This window comes from Centroberyx affinis, unplaced genomic scaffold, assembly GCF_046629955.1.
Source record: "Centroberyx affinis isolate AG114_WGS23_722 - 3 ecotype Tasmania unplaced genomic scaffold, CSIRO-AGI_Caff_v1 ptg001967l_1, whole genome shotgun sequence".
Taxonomy (NCBI): domain Eukaryota; kingdom Metazoa; phylum Chordata; class Actinopteri; order Beryciformes; family Berycidae; genus Centroberyx; species Centroberyx affinis.
This window is the reverse complement of record NW_027280318.1, coordinates 47906-68886: the sequence shown is the minus strand read 5'-3', so window position 1 is coordinate 68886 and position 20981 is coordinate 47906. Positions and strand designations below refer to the sequence as shown.

At 40.1% G+C, this 20981-nt stretch overlaps 1 protein-coding gene across 1 annotated transcript; it reads right to left on the bottom strand.

Annotated features, from left to right (window-relative positions):
- Positions 1–335: 335 nt before the first annotated feature.
- On the bottom strand, positions 336–19167 carry LOC139653781 (acetylcholine receptor subunit alpha). Its single transcript, XM_071530762.1, has 10 exons — positions 19038–19167; positions 10334–10476; positions 8829–8873; positions 8430–8539; positions 7866–8061; positions 6350–6587; positions 4118–4341; positions 2806–2920; positions 1578–1702; positions 336–516 (listed from the first exon to the last, which is right to left on the bottom strand). Exons 1-10 carry the CDS (start codon positions 19090–19092, stop codon positions 388–390), a joined length of 1380 nt encoding a protein of 459 aa, XP_071386863.1. The 5' UTR covers positions 19093–19167; the 3' UTR covers positions 336–387.
- Positions 19168–20981: the final 1814 nt, after the last annotated feature.

Below are 20981 nucleotides of genomic sequence, written 5' to 3'. Positions count from 1 at the left end.
GAAGTTACACACATACACTGTTATGTGTGTGTGTGTGTGTGTGTGTGTGTGTGTGTGTGAAGTTTTTACAGCATTTAAAAAACAACTTAAAAACTAAAATCATCTGGCAAAGAACCCAGCAATGATACCTACCATTATGCATCCGTGTGTGTGTGTGTGTGTGAGAGAAAGAGGGAGGGAGAGAGACAGAGAGAGAGAGAGAGAGAGAGAGAGAGAGAGAGAGTTCTCTACAACATGTTGAAATCTATATCTGTCAAACACATCAACCATTCGAAAGATACACACATTTTGGAAGCATCTGCATATGCATGCGTGTGTGTGTGTGTGTGTGTGTGTGTGTGTGAAGTGTATTCTGATGATGTGTGTGTGAGAGTCTGAGTCAGGCCACTACAGCATGTTGAGTTCGATGAGTCTCCCGGCGAAGACGCCAAGCGTCCCGATGATACACACCGCCATGAACACACACAGCAGGATGTGGTCCAGCACCATGGCAACGAACTTCCACTCCTCTGCCGCCTGGGATGGGATGGAGGGGGGGGGGGGGGGGGGGTTGGGGGAGGGGGAGGGAGAGATTTAGGCAGGATGGATGGATTTCTAACATGGCTATTTCTGCACATCATGTTTGTGATGTATGGTAACACTTTATTTTCTGGGTCCACAATTTCCTAATAATTTCCTAGAAAGAACCCTGAAATGATGCAGTAGTTATATAGAAAATGTAAGCAGTCAGGTGAAGTCGATAAGATACTGCAAATTTCTAAAAAGTATTCCTAGAAAGAACTGTAAAACTATAAACTATTTACTGGAAAAATAACAGGCAGGGAGGTCAATTTGGTAAAACACGTCATTATTCATATAATTATATAATATAGTTATTTGTTGAATTCCTTCCTCTAATTTCTAATTTTCTATGTTACCACTACATAACGTCATGCTGTCTTGGAAACTCCAAAATAAATTACCAGGTACTTACCAACTACCATTGAACTCTTTCTCTATTTTCCCTGTAATTAGTACATAATTTCATAGTTCTTTCCAGGAAACGTCCTAAGAAATTAACAGTTCCTTTCTAGGAAATTATTGGGAAATTGCGGACCCGGAAAATAAAGCATTACCGTGATGTATTTATGGTTATTCTTGTATGTTTCTCCAGGTTGCAACCAACTTTCCCCTGGTGGGACAATAAAGATTTGAAACTTGAATCGTGAATCATAACTTGTTGATGTTCACTGCATTGTGATGTTCCCGGCTGTTGCATGAAAACCTCACAATTTCTCCTAATAGTAGAGTTTTTCTTTTTTGTGTTACTTGAATTAAAACGTTATAGGCAGGGACATAATGGAGGGTAAATCCACCTAAACTCTGCTGAAGCACTTCTTTATTTGTGGAAAGACGTTACCCACCAAGGTGCATTAAGTAGGATTTTACTGCACCATTGCACAAAATGACCAAGTCTGTTTTTTCTTAATTCCTGAGAAATGGACTTCTTGACAATACAAGGTTTTCATTTTGACAACACCGGTGGTGGTATGGTATCATACAACTTGTATCCACTCTCCATGCAGGGCTCGTCTTACATTGTTCGATTCCTCGTCTGACTTCATGGTCTCAGCGATGTACTTCACCCCATCGATGGCGCTGCGAACATCAGGGTTTTTAACGATGGGAGACTGGTAGGTGACACTGGTGGGGGTGGGGTTGCCTGTAGAGGGGAGAGCAGGGACAGTTACATTCAGCATTTACATGAGTACTTTGCTACTATTGAGTTCCACCCCTTACTGCACAAAGCAGTAATGCTTAAAGCTCTTCTTTAACCGATCTCCTGCCCTTCATCTACATAATCTATTTATGACTGACCAAGGTGGACCAAGTCAACTTTGCTCAAGTCCCAAGTCAGTCTCAAGTCTTGATGCACAACAAATCAAGAGTCCAGTATCAATTTAATATCTTATAAAAAAAAAGAAATATCTGGGGCTATTCAATACACTATGGTTTTAATAGGATAAAAACGTGGTAAGAGCATCATGAGTTTGACTTCTATAATCAGTTTCAACTTCAATAAATTCAATCATTCCATACAAATTCAGAAAACAGAATTGAAATTCAGTTGTCTGCTCGAACAAATCTCATCACTTTCAATCTGAGTCATTTACACAAACACAAGATCTCAAGTCAAGACTTTAGAAACCTTTTCAAGTCATCAAAGTACAAGTCAAAGTCAAGTCCCAAGTCACCAGAACCCAAGTCTTAAGTCTTCTCTTCATGCATCAAGTCAAGTCTCAAGCAATTAAAATTGTGACTCCAGTCTGACTCGAGTCCAAGTCATGTGACCTGAGTCCCCACCACCTCTAATGACTGAAGTGGATTTCAAAGCAGAAATCAACAAGTGAAGATAGGGTTCACCTGGATTAATTTAGGCAAGCTATTTCATACAAGGAACATGTTACAAAAGTGTATATATGCCAGTATATTTTTTTGTGATAAAACTGTATATATGGTTGTATATTTGTATATCAGGGTTTTTTATTGAACAGATACAGGTTCAGGAGTTTGACTGGGGTTGGATAAGACAAGGTTCAACGCTTTGGCTCCATATTCTTATTTCTTTGGATCCTTGCTTGGTAAAAATAATGAAATGTGTACACGTTCTGTGACATAACATACTTTACAATTATTTAGACAGAATCGCACAGGCTTGAAATCACTGAGGACTGCAACTTATTACAAATGCCTTCCCAAAATGCCACTTGTCCCGTGTGAAAAGTCTTGTATGAACTGTGGTGTGTCGTCTGGATGCAGTCTTGCCTGAGATGTCGGAGATGTCCATGTCAGTCGGGAACAGCCTCTTCTGCTGGATCTCCTGACTGGGACGCTTCATCGTCGAGAAGAACATCATGTTGGGAATGGTTTCAATGAAGATCTGAGAGGGAGAGAGAGAGAGAGAGAGAGAGAGGGAGAATACGAAAATATGAAAATTTTAAAGTACATTCCCTAATTATATTTTTTATTTAAATTTTTAATTCATATATTGCCTATAATTCCTGTATTCTTCTATATTGTAACTTATTTTATCCTATACTATTGTAATATACTTTGGCAATGCTCAATACTACTTGATTCCTGCCAATAAAGCTTTTTCTGAATCTGAATTTGAGAGGGAGAGAGTGAGAGAGAGTGAGAGGCAACGAGGGCCATGAGCCAGTGTGTGTGTGTGTGTGTGTGTGCGTGTTTCCGTTGTTCTTGTAACCCACGAAGGCATTGACTATACCAGAGATTCTCAACCTTTTTCATATCAAGGACCCCTAATTTAGTTTACATTTGATGAGATTTTGTCTCTCGGACCCAAATCTGAGAATATTTTTATTGTTAAGATATGATTTTGTCCAGAATTCCATGACTATCTGTATTGTAGGTAGAGAGATAACAGTGAAACTACGATCAAAATAGTCATTGTTCTACATTCTCTGACTGTGTTAACTTAATAACGAATAATAATGCTGAACAATTCATCAATTTGCTGGGGACCCCCTGTGACTCCCTCAAGGACCCCTGGTGGTCCCTGGACCCCACGTTGAGAACCACTGGACTATATTGTATGCTTCAGTGTATGCAGGTATGTTTCCCCATCTACCTCCCTAAGACCCTACATACCAACCTCCACACCACATGCTTCTTTTTTTTATCCTCATTTTAATGGAAAGGTTTACAGCAAGGTTTAGAGAGTGTAACATGTTTTCAGAGCTATTTAAACTTTTATCCAAAGAGCACCAGGCTACAAACCGGTTTTCAAGAGTCACTTGCCACAATCTGCATTTCCCACATGCATCTGTTTAGCACTACTAGCATAGGGGTAAACGGTGCCAACATGGTGTGTGTGCTCTGGTCTGTGGGGTGTATTGATGAAAACCAGGATAAACAGCATGCACCTGTGTGTGTGTGTGTGTGTGTGTGTGTGAGATTTGTGTTTTGAATCCCTTATCAGGTCCAGGACCTGTGGACACTTGTGTTGATCGTTTTGTGGGCCTCACATGGAAAAAGGCTCATTTTAGGATTAGGCTGTGTGAGCTCCTATTTATATGTATGTGTGTGTATGTGTGTTTTGCCATCATACACTTACCTTGCGGACCCACGGGGGCATGGTATGCGTGCTGGGCGAGCGATGATGCGTATTGATGACGATGACGGTGATGATGATGGAGGCGATGACAAACACCATGGTGAACAGCATGTATTTCCCGATCAGAGGAACGGCGCTGGAGGTGGAGGGGATCAGCTCCACGATGACCAGCAGGAAGACAGTGAGGGAGAGCAAGACGGAGATGGAGAGAGTCATCTTCTCACCTAGAGACAGAGAGAGAGAGAGAGAGAGAGAGAGAGAGAGAGAGAAAGACTTACTCCAGGGTTCCCTACAAATTTTCAATTAAAAAAATTCCATACTTTTTCCAGACCTGTTCCAGATTTGTTTTGAAGATTTTGTCTGGTGTTCAATATGATTTACGCAGATAGACATCTTGCTCTTGCTAACTAGGTCATATCACTGTATAGATGAAGATTGTTCTTCACAGCGACAAATATCAGAATATATGAGATGATTGGCAGGGTTCCTACACGGTTTCCATTTTAAAATTCCATATTTTTCCCAGACTGTTCTTGACTGGATTTGATTTTGGTCGGTATTTGATATAATGCATGCTGACAGCGGCTGGGTAATAAGAGCGTCCCTCTATCTGAACATTATTCTTCACATCAACAAAAACTGTGGACTCAAAGTGGCTCTACAACAACATAAAAGCTAGAATTATGTGTGTATCGGACCTGAACCGCAACATTTTCCACACTTTTCCAGACATTTTTTTTCAAGTTCCCAAGCTATTCACGACCTGGAAATGATCAAATTCATTTTTAATACTTTTCCAGACTTTCCAGACCTGTGTAGGAACCCTATTACTCACACCTGTAGTTTGTTTCCTTTGGTTTGAGCCATAGTGGAAAAGTTTGCTGCATTTTTGTATTTGGTTCATTCAGGTCCACACTGCCCAATTACAAGCGAACCAGGACTTGTAAACAAAAATCACATGGACTCAAAAGGAGCTGGTGTACTGGATAGAGTTTTGTTAACTTGTCCAAGGGGAGACGAGGCGAGGAAGAGTCAAAACAAATCTGACTCCAGCCCCTGTAACTTTATCTAAGCACGGTGGACTTGTCTGCAGTCTTTGCACCTTGTCTGATGTTCATACCAGTTAAGAACACATGAAGAAATAACCGAATATGAGCAGCAGTCCTGTGGTTTGCCTTGGTTGATTTTGTTATGTCAGGCTTTCCAAGCATGAAGAACTGCTGGCTATCAGATGTCAACATCCGTCTCCTTATACCCATAAAGCCTTGCGTTTTTTTCGGTTGGAATTCTGTTCTCCCTCCCAACGAATCACACTGCAGTTCGCTTAGAAGAGGACCAAGACCTGCATTTTCTTGTTATTTGGTGTGCGCCTTGTTCTCACCTGCCCAAACAAACCAAACTAAACGACTAAACATGCCAGATCAGAGGTGGGGACTCGAATCCAAGTCATTAGGCTCAAGTTGCTATTATAATTACTTGAGACTTGACTTGATGCATGAAGAGAAGACTTGAGACTTGACTTTGGTTCTGCTGACTTGGGACTTGACTTTGACTTGTACTTTGATGACTTGAAAAGGTTTCTAAAGTCTTGACTTGAGATCTTGTGTTTGTGTGAATGACTTGGATTGAAAGTGATGAGATTTGTTCCAGCAACTGACTGAAGTTAAATTCTGTTTTCTGAATTTGTATGGAATGATTGAATTTACTGAAGTTGAAACTGATTATAGAAATCAAACTCATGATGCTCTTAGTTTTCTTTAAGATATTAAATTGATATTGGACTCTTGCTTTGTTCTGACTACATTTAGACTGGGGATTTGACTTGAGACTGACTTGGGACTCGAACAAAGTCGACTTGGTCACACCTCTGCACCAGAGTTTTAATAAACCACTCAAAATGCTTAGCAGGAATACATCCTTAGAGCATTAACAAGCCTATTGTGTGCAATATTGGGATACACCAACATATTGATATTGGTTATTAGACTAGTACCAGGCTAAAACATTCTTCAGTACTGATAATAGATTAAAAAAATATCACTTAAGATATAAATATTATCTTAAATAGTTGAGATATTAATATCTGGGTTTGTTTTCTGACATGCTACATGTGGCTCTTAGTATCATATTTCAGAGGGAGTTTTTTGACAGGTTTCATGCATTCACACACACACACACACACACACACACACACATACACACACACACACATGCCACTCAACACATCCTCACCAGAGTCAGTGGGCAGGTAGAAGACGAGTCCGGTGAGGAAGGAGAACAGCATGCAGGGGATGATGACGTTGACGATGAAGTAGAGAGGCAGCCGCAGCATCAGGAAGTGGTAAGTGATGTCCAGGTACGGCGTGTCGGGACAGCATGTGTAGTAAACCCAGTGTTTCCAGCTCCTGTAGTCCTTTAGCACCCATTCACCGGACTCCATGAAGTTGCTGAGGTCCGGCCGATCGCTGTCCTGAAAGAGTAGAGTAGAAAACAGAAAAATAGATTGGAATAGGAAAAAGGTATGTTGGGGTAACATGATTTAAACCAAGTGATTTCAACTTCTTATGTCCTTCAACATCCATTCATCCATCCATCCATGTCCATTCTCCTCTCTCTATAATGCTACTAAGTTCTGGCCAATGCTATGGAGGAAATACAAGGTGAGTGGAATAGAATAGATTAAAGGAATAGTTCACCCAAAAATGAACTCATAAGTATGAGTGTTTTTTGAACGTTTTCAACGTTTTTGAAAACAACGGCTGTAGTGAAGATTTGCGCTAAATAATGGTGTAAATATAAGTCTTTTCTACTCACAGTGCGATTGTTTCAGGCTTGGCTTCAGAAGACTTGGAGTGGACATGGAGTAATTTTATGGTCTTTTTTTTTTGCTCTTTTTGGACCTCTAAAGACCTGCCCACCATTGACTTCTGTTGTTTTGGAGAAGGCTGCTACAGAGTTGTGATGGCAACTTCCCTGTGTGTTATACGGACTAACAAACTCCTCCTGTGTTTCAACTGGCATGAAGGTGAGTAGATAATGACTGAATTTTTTTGGGTGAATATTCCTTTAAAGTAGAGACAAAGAATATAGTAATAATTTAAGGTCTAATAGACTTGAAGACACACATTCTTTGAAGTTACTAAGATCTCACAGCTAGTACAGTAGAGGAGAGTAGAATACAGTAGAGTAGTGCAGAGCAGAGCAGAGTAACATCTACTCATCATCTTCTACAGTTCAACACACATTCGCTACTTTTCATAAGGTCTAGCTGAGCATTGTCTTGGATAAATTGTGGAGTAGAATAGATTAGAGTTGCAGTAATTATAGAGTTATAATAATTCACAATGCCTGTGAACTTCTGGTGTTCTGGACAGATTTAGGCTTTAAATTAGATAAATTGTATGATATATTTAACTTTTTGTATGCCTAATTATCAACTACCTACAGTTTTACAATCAAAGGACTGAGAGGACGGTTTACTGCTGCAAACTTTGAAAATTTGAAAATTTAAAAAGTCCACAGTGAACTGAACAAGCCATGATTATTCTGAAGATAATGATCACAGCTGTATCTGCAATGTAACCATGGATTGCTAATGTTAGCTTAAATATCAACACTATTAACTGTATGATTGTGGCAGTTAAATCTACAGAATGCATGACATACCAACACATACCACGACCAGCAATGTGCCATACTGCAGTATTTAAACCCTGTGATGGTGTAAATTACGTCTTTTAATCCTTACTGGGTTGATGACCACCAGCAGGCCGTCGTACGTCCAGGTTCCCAGTTTCATGCTGCAGTTCTGCAGGTCGAAAGGGAAATGGAGGACAATAATCTCACAGTAGCTCTTAAAGATGGCGGGGGGGTTCCAGATTATCATGCCGGTGTGCTCCAACAACACTTTGGTCTCGTGGATGATGGCAAAGTCACCGTCAGCACTGCAGAGGAGGAGATACAGGATAGAGAGCGTATGAGTAGAGGGAAATTTAAGGAGAGAAGGGAGAGAGGAATGAGTGTTTTGGAGACATAACCCATACATGAATTCAACAATACATTTTTTGCAGGTTTTTTTTTGCAAACATGAACAAAGTTTATTTACATAGATAAATGAAGGATGATTCGCTGAATCTGTGCTCTTTGGCTACAATACTAGGGCAGTTAAACTCTCAGATAAAACTGCCATTTTGAATTCCCTCTGTGTTTGTCTGTAACGGAATAGCCATAGTGTATGTGCATGTGTGTAAGAGAGAGGGAGAGAGAGAGAGAGAGAGAGTGTGTGTGTGTGTGTCTGTGTGTGTGTCTTTACTTGTTATACAGGACCAGGTCAGGTCTCCATATGTCAGTTGAAGGAACTCTGATCTTCCTGATTCCACCGTAGTCGTCAGGATTCCACTTCAGGTTCACATCCAGCCATTGCTGTGGTAAAGATTGGAGACCTTTAAGTTACAGCTGCCTCACACCGTGATTATGGTGTAATTATTATAAATATCAAGGGTTTCATTTCAAAATTAGATATCTACCATTTGAAATATATATATTGGTGTCCTAATGTCCGATAAATTCGAAGCATTTACCTACCTACGCTGCAATTACCTACTACAGCTGTAATTACTATTCATACCATGGTCACTCCCTCGTACTTAAGGTGATTGCAAAAGGAAAGGATACCAAAGTTTCTCATCCTGAACTCCAGGCTCAGTCTTACCTGTTTGAGGCGGACGTTACTGGTCACAATCTGGTTCACTTCATCCTGGGAGAGACGCAGAAAGATGACAGAAAATAGTCAGAAACAGACCAAAACATAAACTAATGCTACTACACACAGAAAGATAAAGGTTTGAACTGGAACCAAAAATGGTTCGTCGGAGTGATGCCATAGGAGAACCATTTCTGGTTCCACAAAGAACCTTTCAAGAATCTATATTATTGAAATGTATTATTGAATATTTATCATTATTGATTATAATTCATCTTTATTTTATTTTTTTCCCAAAGAACCATATATGGTTCATCAGTGAAAGAACTATATATGTTTTTTTCTTTGGATAATAAAAGGTTCTTAATTCTTAGTTATTGGATGGTGGGTGATGGCATAAATGTAGAAAATACCAAAGCCTTCCATAGAATATATTGTGCAATTGCAAATGATAAACAAAAACACAATGCAGGTGCAAAGGACAGCAGAAATGTTTTGTAAACAACAAAACCTTGGTCTGAAAGGTTCTTTGTGGAACCAGAAATGGTTCTTCTATGGCATCACTCCGAAGAACCATTTTTGGCACCTTTATTTTTCTTTGTGTACTAATACTAATGCATAAACAATTTTGCCATGCAGGTAGCAGGTATCATCTCATAATCTCATAAGTACAATTTCAAAGTTATTTGTATCAAGAATTGTCTTTGCAAACAGAGTTGAATGTTTGTTTGTGAGAATTTTTTGTTGAAACATCATCAAATATTTTTCAGATGTTTCCCCACTGTGCGATAAATGTCTTATTGAGGAAGCCACTCTTCTCCACAGCTATGTACTATGTCCTAAACTGGCCCCTTTCTGGACTAACGTATTTAGAAGCTTATCAGATATGCTACAAGTAGTGTTGAAACCTGACCCATTTTTGATTGTGCTTTGGGTATCTGCTGACCTGTCCACTCTGCTGAGGTGCCAACACCAACTGTTGTCTTATGCCCTGATTATAGCAATGAAATTGGTTTTAAAGTTTTGGAAAAGAAAGGAGGTCCCATCCGCTAAAATGTGGCTGGAAGAAATGACAAGACTTTCTCACCTTGAAAGACTAAGATTTGCTCTGGCAGAGAGACTTGGTCAGTTTGATAAGATTTGGCATCCCCTTCTCCATTATCTTGACACTGCAACTTGACCTGACTTGTAACGCTTCCTTATTAGAGTGATCCAATCTCTGATGTCTGAAGTCCCTGGGTATGGGGGGTATGGGGGGGGGGGGGGGGGTAGCCTCTCCTGTAGGTCTGCTCCTTAATTTGTGTTGTTTTGTTTTCCATGTTCGGGCCTGCGTGCTCATTTCTGTTTTTTGTTTATGTATGTTGCAAAATTCAAAATAAAAACATTTGAACTAGAAACATCATCAAATATGATTATTCATCATTGGTTTTTGAAACATCCGCTTTTCATACATGACGATCTCCTCCCAACACACACACACACACACACACACACACACACGCTCTGTGCCTTACCACACTGATGAGCTGGATCAGCTGTAGTCCCACGGTGACGACTACAGCGTCACTGAAATGGTTGACAGGTCGGACCACCTTGTTGTAACCAGTAAACAGGGTCTTCACCAGACGAGCCTCATCCTCTGAACACAATGCCGGGCCTAGGACACACACACACACACACACACACACACACACACAGTCACACAGTCAGCTATTAAAACGGTTCTTTACAAGACATGTTTTTCCTCTGAATAATATACTTGAACTGCATGTTCTCTCTCTCTCTCACACACACACACACACACACACACACACACACACACAGATACACTCCGCCAGACAGTCAGTCTATATTTCGCTAAACAGTCCTCACCAGATTGGTCTTGTCTTCTGAACAACATACTGATCTTGCACATGGAGGTCGGAGATTAACTGAAGTTCATTGACTTAATTGGCAGATTGAGAGATCAATAAGGAGCCACACAGGTCGGGATTTGAACCTGGGCATATTAGTGGATATGTATTGAGTGACCAGTGATGTGTGACTCATTAACTCTTTGTTAGTTTTGAACTAGATTTGGAACTAATCCTAATGATTTAGGTACATGGGACTGGGTGATAATTCAATATTGTGATTGTGATTGTGATTTGTGATGATTTGTGATATCGTGATACATAATTCTGTTGTCTAAATTGATGACAACAGAAGATTTCATACTTTGGTTTGGCATCACACCTAACATTACCATGCAGTTCTCTGCAATGAACATCAATTTGATTATTTAACATGTGATTAATATGTAAGCCATATTGTGATATATATCAATATCGAAAGAAAAACCTATGATTATTGTGACACTGATTTCAAACATATGGTCCATCCCTAGCTGTACATGAAGCCCAGTTTATCACACATTCATTACATCTACAGCATTAAATGTGGCCTCACTCTGGCTAAGGTATGGCGAGTGCAACACCTTGCCATACCCAGCTGGCACACATGCCCCCCCCCAACAAAAGTTTTTGTACCGGAACTGACTCGACAGCTGAAGCGAGAGGCGAGCCAGCAGGTTGCGGCGAACTCTGATTCACACGCTAAACATTTCCCTGGCTTAGCAACCTGAAACCCTCAATGTGACTGCCAGAGAGAGGGAGAGACAGGGAGAGAGACTGAGAGAGAGGGAAGAGGAGAGGGACAGACAGATAGATCCACAGCGACTGGCATTCCATACTGGTGAAAAGCCTCCACACTACGCATCCCCATGAGCTATCTAAGCGCTGCGATCAAATCTGTTTCAGCATAAGTCCTCGGAGCAAACCTAATCTGGGTGCTAAGAGGGTGTTTGGGAAAACCGGACCCGGCCAATCCACTTGACATTAAGCCCGGATCAGCTGGAGTTCAGAAGAGTTAACCTGCTTTTAACACCTCCTTATACAAAAGGTGTTTCCCGCTAAGCAGTCTCCTAGCTTTTTTAACCTTGCTTTATGAGCCCATAAACGACACCGAGCCTCTGAGTCGCGTGTTATGAAAATCTATTACACGGCTTTGTTGAATATTCAGTTCTTGTTGCACAGTGGACGCATACTGAGGTACTGAGGTGTGTTATTTATTAATAACAGATCACTGTTTCATAATCATTCATATCACTGTGCAAGGTTAATTTGGTTAATTTCTAATCAAATTAAGGAGCATCACCTTGTTCCCAAAGACATTACAGCTTGGTTACTGCAGATAAATATCAGTTAACCTGGGTGAGAAACATGATTTTTCCACTTTTCCACTTTTACTTTATTCAGAGAACACAAAACTTGTGATAGCTGGTTAGAGGCTGAAGGACAATCTTATACAGGTTTGTTTACATTTCTATGGTTACAGGCCTGGCTGCAGTGTAGCTCATGGTTGCTAGCTACAGTGGTTTCTACGGTTACAGTCCTGCTAATGTAGATATGGTTCCTAGCAACAGATTTCTTCAGGGCGATACAGCCTGTCGCAGCTTATTTCTCCTGTTTTTTTTGTTTTTTTTCATTCTTTGATATGTGCGCTACATTGATTGAACTTGTCAGACACTGTGACAACATGAGCTGTTATGAAAAGCCAAGTCTTAAAACAAAAAGTTGGTTCCAAGATGTCAAAGCTGTGGCGAAAGATTCACTTTTCACCTTTTGCGGTAGGAAAAATCCCAAACAAGCCATTATGTTTGTACATTAAAACATCATGAAAAACCAACAGACTCTAGCTAATGTGGACAGCAGTCAAAACCTAGAGCTGCTTCACAGACAAATGAATTGATGAAAGACTTTGTGTACTCATAGAGCAACTGAGGTTCTGCATCCAAAGCTTTTATTTCTTTGTAGTGCCAGCTGTAGCTCTTCCATTTCTAGCCACTTCTGTAGGTATAAACCAGAAAATATGTTTGTGAAATCATCCCGGATAGTTTCACTGTGTCCATTAAGTCTGTCTCTAGTCTTAACACAGGGAAACGGGACACTCCAGGAGCACTTGCAGTACTGAAAACAATATCTGTTAGTAAAACCAACGTGTTTCGGCTTGTGGCCTTCATCGGCGTTGATCCAGTCTGAAGACAGGATCAGACACATCGCAGCAGAATTAACCCGTCTCTTCACTTGTTTTTCATCTGGTTCGCTAGACGTAAAGGTGTACTGATACACTTCGGTGCTGTTGCATCACCCTTGTTCATATAATCACAGTAAAGGGCGCCCCCTCTCTGGTATTATTGCTGTATTCTCACCCTGCAGATTAGCACAGTGCTGCTAGCCAGGGTCTGACACAAGTTGTATCCTTCGCATGTTATTTCTGGAATCTGCTGGCTGTGTACACTCAGCCTTAACTGAGCAGGCTGGGATCTAGTTTCAGTTAGCCAGCAAGAGCACAGGCAACACACACACACACACACACACACACACACACACACACACACACACACACACACACACACACAAGCAGGCATACACAGATACATGCACATATACACAGGCACACAGACACACACACAAGTCCATAGACACACACACACTTTTCTGGTGTTTGGTGTCCTTTTAGACACAAAGATCCAGACAAAAAAGAGGTTTGTTTGTGTGTTTGTGTGTTTGTGTGTCAGTACTGATGTTCATTTCCCTGAACTTTTGTCATTGTCTGTGTCTGTCTGTCTGTCTGTCTGTCTGTCGCCGTCTGCCCGCTCGCCGTCTGTTGTTCTGCTAGCATGCTTTGATCTGGCCACAGACGAAAATAGCAGAGAGGCAGGACAGAGGAGCCACTTGGAGCTGTCAATCACTGCCTCCCTGCTTCCGCATGGCACACACTGATACTGAACCACCCCTGCTGCAGAATAAAACAGCTCTTTCCATTTTCCTCCATTTTCCCAACAGAAAAGTGACGGTGTGGTCACAGTAAGGCTCATGGATTATGGATCTGGCCTGCAACCAGAAGGTCACTGGTTTGAATCCGAGGACAGGCTGGGAAAATGTGTGAGAAAAAGTGAAGAAGTAACACTCTCCCTTCCCTCAACAATGATGTCATGCTGCCCTTTAGCAAGGCATTTGAAGGAAATTATGTTTTTTTTTTTTTTATTATGCACTTACTTACGCACTTGAAGCACTTTATCTAGTGGGTCGTTTGATGTTGCTGCTAATTCCCCTACAGGTGCTATTGTTTTATCCATGGTGTTCTCCTTGTGTTGGAGTTTATTTTATTCTTCCCATTTGTTTTATGCTTTTATGATTATTTTATGGCTTGGATGTTATCTATCTGTTTTATACTTTCTTTTTTTTAATGTATTATGTGTTTTTTTTTAAGTGAGTGATTCTATGTGTTTGTCTGTATTTAAGTGAGCTCACTAAGACAAATTCCAATCAGCTCTGTTGATATGGCAATAAAGTATTGAATCTTGAATCTTGAATCTTGAAAACTTCACCCTTGGATGCTCTTATAGTGGTTATATATCATCAAATTGTAATGTTCAGTGCATTCCAGGAGTTATTTGATGATGCGGTGCTATAATTTACTTTTCTGGTATAACCACGTCACCTCAACCATAGTGATTTCCTACATTTCCCAGAATGAAATTGATCTCCCTGGCTCTTCTACGATGGATTTCTCCCTGTTTGATGGTTGAACGTCGGTGCAAAATAGTGAGTGTATAGAGAGAACCTGTCGCTCTTTGATTCTGAGGGACTGAAACCAAAAACTGTTTACTGTTGATGTTTTAGATCAAACTCCATTGTAGCTCTACTGGAAATATGTAAAAGTGATGTCATAACCAGGTCTATGTTTGGCCAGATATCCATAAGAAAAAGAGCGAGAGCAAACTTTCCCTGTATAAATAAAGGTTAGAATAAAATGAAGTGAATATACACTACCAGTCAAAAGTTTGGACACACCACATTTTTCTTTATTTTTACTGTTTTCCACATTTTAGAATAATAGTAGGGACATCAAAACTAAAAAACTAAACCAAAAAAGTGTTCAACAAATCAAAACTATCTTATATTTTAGATTCTTTAAAGTAGCCGCCCTTTGCCTTTCCATCAAGGCAAGAAATTCATACATAGGCATCACCTTCACTATTTATATTTGTCTAAGAAACTAATTTCAAGCATGTAAACATAAACCTTTAGATCAAAATGGCTTTAAGAGAATAAAAAACACAGTACATTCAATCAGGTGTGTCCAAACTTTTGACTGGTGGTGTAAATGAGAACGGCCCCTAGCTGCCTCTCTGACCTTTCAGCATGCTACGAGCCAGCCAGTCCATTCTGGCCAATCCAGAGTCCAGGCTAAAGACCGAAGGTGACTGGGTCTGAGACATCCAGGCTGTTCAAAGTCAGTGCCATCTTTTACTGACAGGCTTTTAGTGAATTTATTTTCTACTCATTTAACTTATTCTTGCTGTATTTGTCCATTTTAATCACTGTTTTTGTTTACTGTTATTGTTTATCTTTAATCTTAACTGACTAGCTCTTATTTATTCTTGTTTTGTTTGTGAAGTGCTTTGAATGGAATCGTTTGTACAGCAGAGTTTTGAAAAGTGCTATATAGCCTACATCAGTGGTTCTCAACCTTTTTCATATCATGGACCCCTAATTTAGTCCACATTAGAGCTACAGACCCCCATTTGGTGAGATTTTGTCTCGAATCCGAATCTGAGAATATTTTTATTGTCAGATATGATTTTGTCCAGAATCCCATGACTATCTGTATTGTTAAGATAACAGATAACAGTGAAACTATGATCAAAACAGTCATTCTAATACACTCTCTAATTGTGTTAACTTCTTGTAAATGAAATAATGGTGAAGTTTAACAATAGATCAATTTGCTGGGGACCCCTTGGAACCCCCTCAAGGACCCCTGGTGGTCCCCGGACCCCACGTTGAGAACCACTGGCCTACATAATGATGATGATTATTGTTATTGTTGTTTTTATTATTATTCTAAGATACTGATGAGTGATTTGAGTTTTCAGAATAATGAAGATAGTTAAGTTTTTATATTTCAGCTGTTAAGAATGTATTATTTTCACGGAGAGTGCAGCAGATTTAAACTCTTTTACAACTGCTCTTGACACTCTGGATAGATTACTTTTAATCGTATGGTAAATTGATCGAACCATATCAGTATATATTTGAAGAAAGAAATGAAGATGTTCATTCCAAAAAACACACTTACAAAATAATTGCTGGCATGAAAGAAGCACACACAGTATGGTTAACTATTAAAGGTATTAGACTTTATTTTTTATCTTAAGTAAGTTAGTGTTTTTAGTGTTTGTGTTTTTGAAGGTGGAATAATCTGTATATTTGATATGCTGACTGTTGAATTTCAGGTAGCAAATATTTTACAAAATGGACATATAAAACCCTTCGAATATTTTACTAAACACTATTTTTTTTACTGCAGATCTGCAGTGATGCAGATAAAGTCCAAATGGAGGCCCGCAGGCTGCATCCAGTCATGACACTCCGCTCCTGTCTGGCCTTCACATCAATTTGTCACCAATGTGTGCAGTAAAATGCACCAATGCCTGAATCATTGAATTGGGAAGGATAAAACAGTCATTGCTATTGAAATTAATAGACTGATAATCTCTCTGGTTCCCTTAGGATGGCAGCCATGGGATTTCTGATACAGCTACGGAGCTTTACTCATAGAAATAAGCACCGGTGCAGTGCTTGAGACTCAAAAACCAGGTATAGCTGCCATGGTAGATGCATAATTTGGCTGAACATTCATTTGGCAGTTGTGTAGAACATAATAATAGCCTAATAATAACCTTTATTTATAGAGCGCTTGTTAAAACGGTGTTCCAAAGTGTGTTACAGGATAAATAAAAGAACATGCCACGTGTCTGTGACCTTGTCCACACATGACACATTGCTCAATTCCATAATAAACTAATCAAAACTCTCTGGCAGCCATTTTGGGTATACTGAGATGTACATGATACAGCAAGATGAGTCCATTCTATCCATTCCAGTTCTACGTCCTGAACCAATTTTAACTGTGTTTTCCGAGATCTTATGAATCTCATATTTGCATGTATTTGGTGTCTTTGTTAAGATAATCTCCTCACGTTTTATTTGATCCGTAAATCTCCATGCGATCAACACAGAAGGCGTTGGGGGAATTTTTCCTACTCATTTTCCCCCGTCTAATTTCAATTACACTTAATCCTAAATCATCTGTTCTTTTTTTGGGATACTGCCAGAGCCATAATGCTTCATGGCAGGTATGAGAGGACCATGTAATCGGATGTTAAGGAGGTGTTTTGGGTAATTTATGTCACAGAAGACAATTTCACCTAATTTGCTTTTCTCTGCTTACCAGATAAAGCCGTCACATCATGAACTACTTACTGACTATGTTTCAAAGCAGAGTCTGCAGGCTACAGTTGGGTGCAGGCACCTACTAATTAATGTGTTCTGTATTTATATGTAAGTGACGAGTAAATATGCTTGTCAGGGCAGCACACAATTAATATATAACATCATTACAGAGAAAATTATAGAGTCATGTGCGCTGCAAAAAATCTCCCTCTTAACAAGTCATTTATTCTCTCAGTGAGTCCTAAAATCGTAATTTTCTTAAATAAGAGAAAAAATCTGCCAATGGCGTTGGATAAAATCAATTTGTCTTGAGAATTTTGTAGAATCAAGTGTCATTTTTAGTGATCTGCCTGATTCTGACCTGTTTCAAGATACTGACACTCATTTCTAGAAAATTCCTGAAACTGGAATTGGAAACAAGCGGACTTCTCTCACCTCATTGGCAGAAATTTTCTCTTGGTTTAAGAAAAATAAGATTTGAAGGCTGAATTTGAGACTAAATGACCTGCTAAGATGGATGTTAAGAGGTCTGGAAAGTACTGGACATTTTGGGGTGGCAGGGCGTCCTAGAGGGTTGAGAGACTGTCCTGTGACTGGGAGGTCACAGGTTTAATCCCCACAACAGTCAGTGTGTGCATCGACAGCCATGTGTCTTGTCGAAGCGTCCTTGAGCAAAGACACTGAGCCCATTCCTGCTCACTCGTTATAAATCACTCTGGAAAAGAGCGTCAGCTAAATGCCTTAAATGTGAATGTAATGAGGAACGCTAACAACAATGAACGGCCTTTTTTAGGGTACCTGAAGGACAAATGCTAACACATTCTCATTTCCCTAAGTGCCTTGCACAGAAGGAAGCAGGATTTCATGATTACAATGTAAACGGTGAAGGTATTCCTGTAGGTATGTAACTAAGTCAGTAAGTGGGCTGTGTCCTTTTTACCCCTGGTTACCAGCCCATATGTCTCCTGTTTCTGTACTGTGAGGCAGCTTGACGCCCCATTAGTTTATCCCCAGAGCCCATGAATTAAGCAACCAGTACATTGCTTATAGTGAATAAATATAAAACATAGCTTTTTTTGTTGAAACTCCAACTGACTTAATAACATCTTTCATTAAAGTTCAGTTGGGAGGTAGCTTTTATAATGATCAGGTTTTACGTCACATTGAGACTTGAGTAGAAGTGTGTTTGGTTTAGACACACCACAGTTTTCTTTATTTTTACTATTTTCCACATTTTAGAATAATAGCTAAGACATCAAAACTATGAAATGACACAAATGGCATTATGCAGTGACCCAAAAAGTGTTAAACAAATCAAAACTATCTTATATTTTAGATTCTTTAAAGTAGCCGCCCTTTGCCTTGATGGAAAAGCAAAAGGCTTTGGAAAGAAATTCATACATAGGATCAACTTCACTATTTATATTTGTCTAAGAAACTAATTTCAAGCATTTAAGCATAAGCATTTAGATCAAAATGGCTTTAAGATAATGAGAAACATAGGACATTCAATCAGGTGTGTCCAAACCTTTGACTGTTGCTTCTTCAACTATGGGTTTCTTAAACTGTGGGTAGTCCGCACCTGACCAGAGTACCAGTATATTAAGAGCCTGGGTCCCAGAGTGAGAAAGTACATTTACTCTGTTTGAGTCCCTTACATGACGAGAGTACTGGAATATTTTAATGAGCTTGGGTCCCAGGGAGCGAGACGACATTGACTCCTTCATTGAAAACTTTTCAGAGCCTGCGCTGCTATAGGAAACACACAAAGCCAAACAACATAACCAAGAAATCAAGAGGTTGAAATAGCAAGACCCAACATACATACACACACACACACACAAACACACACACACACACACAGAGGAAAACTCACCAGCAACTCCAGCGAGAATCCACGCCAGCAGGATCTGGACCTTGGGAAGGTTCATATCTCCAGCAAGCGATTGAAAACCACGCTCCCGAAAACTACAGCATCCGCTTAATATCTAACTAAACTTGCTGAATTTACACACACAAACACACACACACACATACACACACAAACATACAAACTACAGGCCTACTCTTACAGTAACTGTGGAGCTGTGAGTGGTAGGTAGGTGGATCGGCCGGTAAGTGAACTGGGGCGCTCTGGTTTCTTGTGGCAAACTCCATTCCACCTCCCCCACCCCACATCCGAACCTCTCAGCACACTGCGTGGCATGGGGGACAGCTGGGAGGGAGGGGGGGGGGTGGGGTAGGTGGGGGCAGATTGAGAGAGAGAGAGAGAGAGGGGGGCACATACAACACAAATCACCAGTGTCATCATCTCCCATATGTACGGTATGTTTTCGTACGGGAATCACTCCAGTATAGCATCTTATATCAGAGAGATAGAGAAGCAGAGAGTGTTGAGAGACAGACAGCAGAGTGGGCAGGAGGACAGACAGAGACAGACAGACAGACAGACAGACAGACAGACAGGCAGGCAGACAGGGAGACAGCTGAGAGCTGTCATTGATGGAATGAGAGGCATGTTCACACACACACTGCTGCCCCGTAACACACACACACACACACACACACACAATACACACACAATACACACAGCTGCGAACCGTACCCACCACCCTGCCAGCATGAATGCCTTGACAGGGAACTTACCACTGTGTGTGTGTGTGTGTGTGTGTGTGTGTGAGAGAGAGAGACAGAGAGAAAGAGAGAGAGACTAACCGAACAACTGACCAGTTATTCATCTTCCCAAGACAGCACGACTAAAGCTGTGCAAAGGTTTCACTCCATCTTAAGGTTCCATTTTATGATGCTCCATAAAAGTTGTACAATCAACGCCTTTTTCCCGAGGAAAAAAGCCGTAATCTTTAAGCACCAAAATTACTCATCTACTTATCTCAGCGGCTGCAATGGACACAGGAACAGAGAGAACAAAAATCTGACTTTGACTCTCGTTGTGTCACAGGTCTGATCCTGTCGTGATCAGAGACAAAACAGATTCCATGTGGAGACTGTGATGTTTTCCATTTTTTATTTCTAACTATAGTTCTTGCTTTCATCTGCAGTGTTTCACCCTCTCAGTATAAACATCATTAATGTGGATCTGGAAGCGTACATTATCTCTGGAGTGCTGAACCGAACAGTTTGTCTCTTTAGTCATAATGAAGGGAATATTGCCAGCTGGCCTCCAACTGATTTGCTATTGATAGAGAATTCATTCTCACTTTCTTAATAGGTGGGATATGACAACCTTCTCCTGCCAAGACCTCATCAATATTTCATTTTTTAAGACAAAACACTTCCTGATTGTGTTAAATAATAATAATGATAGAAAGCAAACTGAATACAGCTCAGTTCAGTTCAGTTTATTCACAAATCAGTTAAAATACAAGTACAATCATATGAGACATAATGGAGATATGTGAAATGGGACACCCTGATAATATATCTGAAGCTTGAGAATAGGGGCCCAGACACCAAGCAGATATTTAAAATATGTTTACTAACACGTCTAGTTTTGAAAAAGTGCATGTATTATACAGTAACACTTAAAAACCTACAAAACACCTAAGACTAACCTAAGACCCTAAGAAGTACTACTAAATGGTCCTAAGACATTTATTCCATCAGTCTAAACATTGATTAAATAGGTAAGATACAATAATGGCAAGTGGAAATAACAGTACAATTTGAATGGATTTAGAGTAGAGTAGAGTAACTAGTTTAGAAGTCCCCAGCTGTTCAGGGTATTCAAGCTTAAACATATTTTAGCAGCAACTGCGGCCTTAAACCCTTACAGCCCTTGTACATTCCCTGGCCTTGCTGC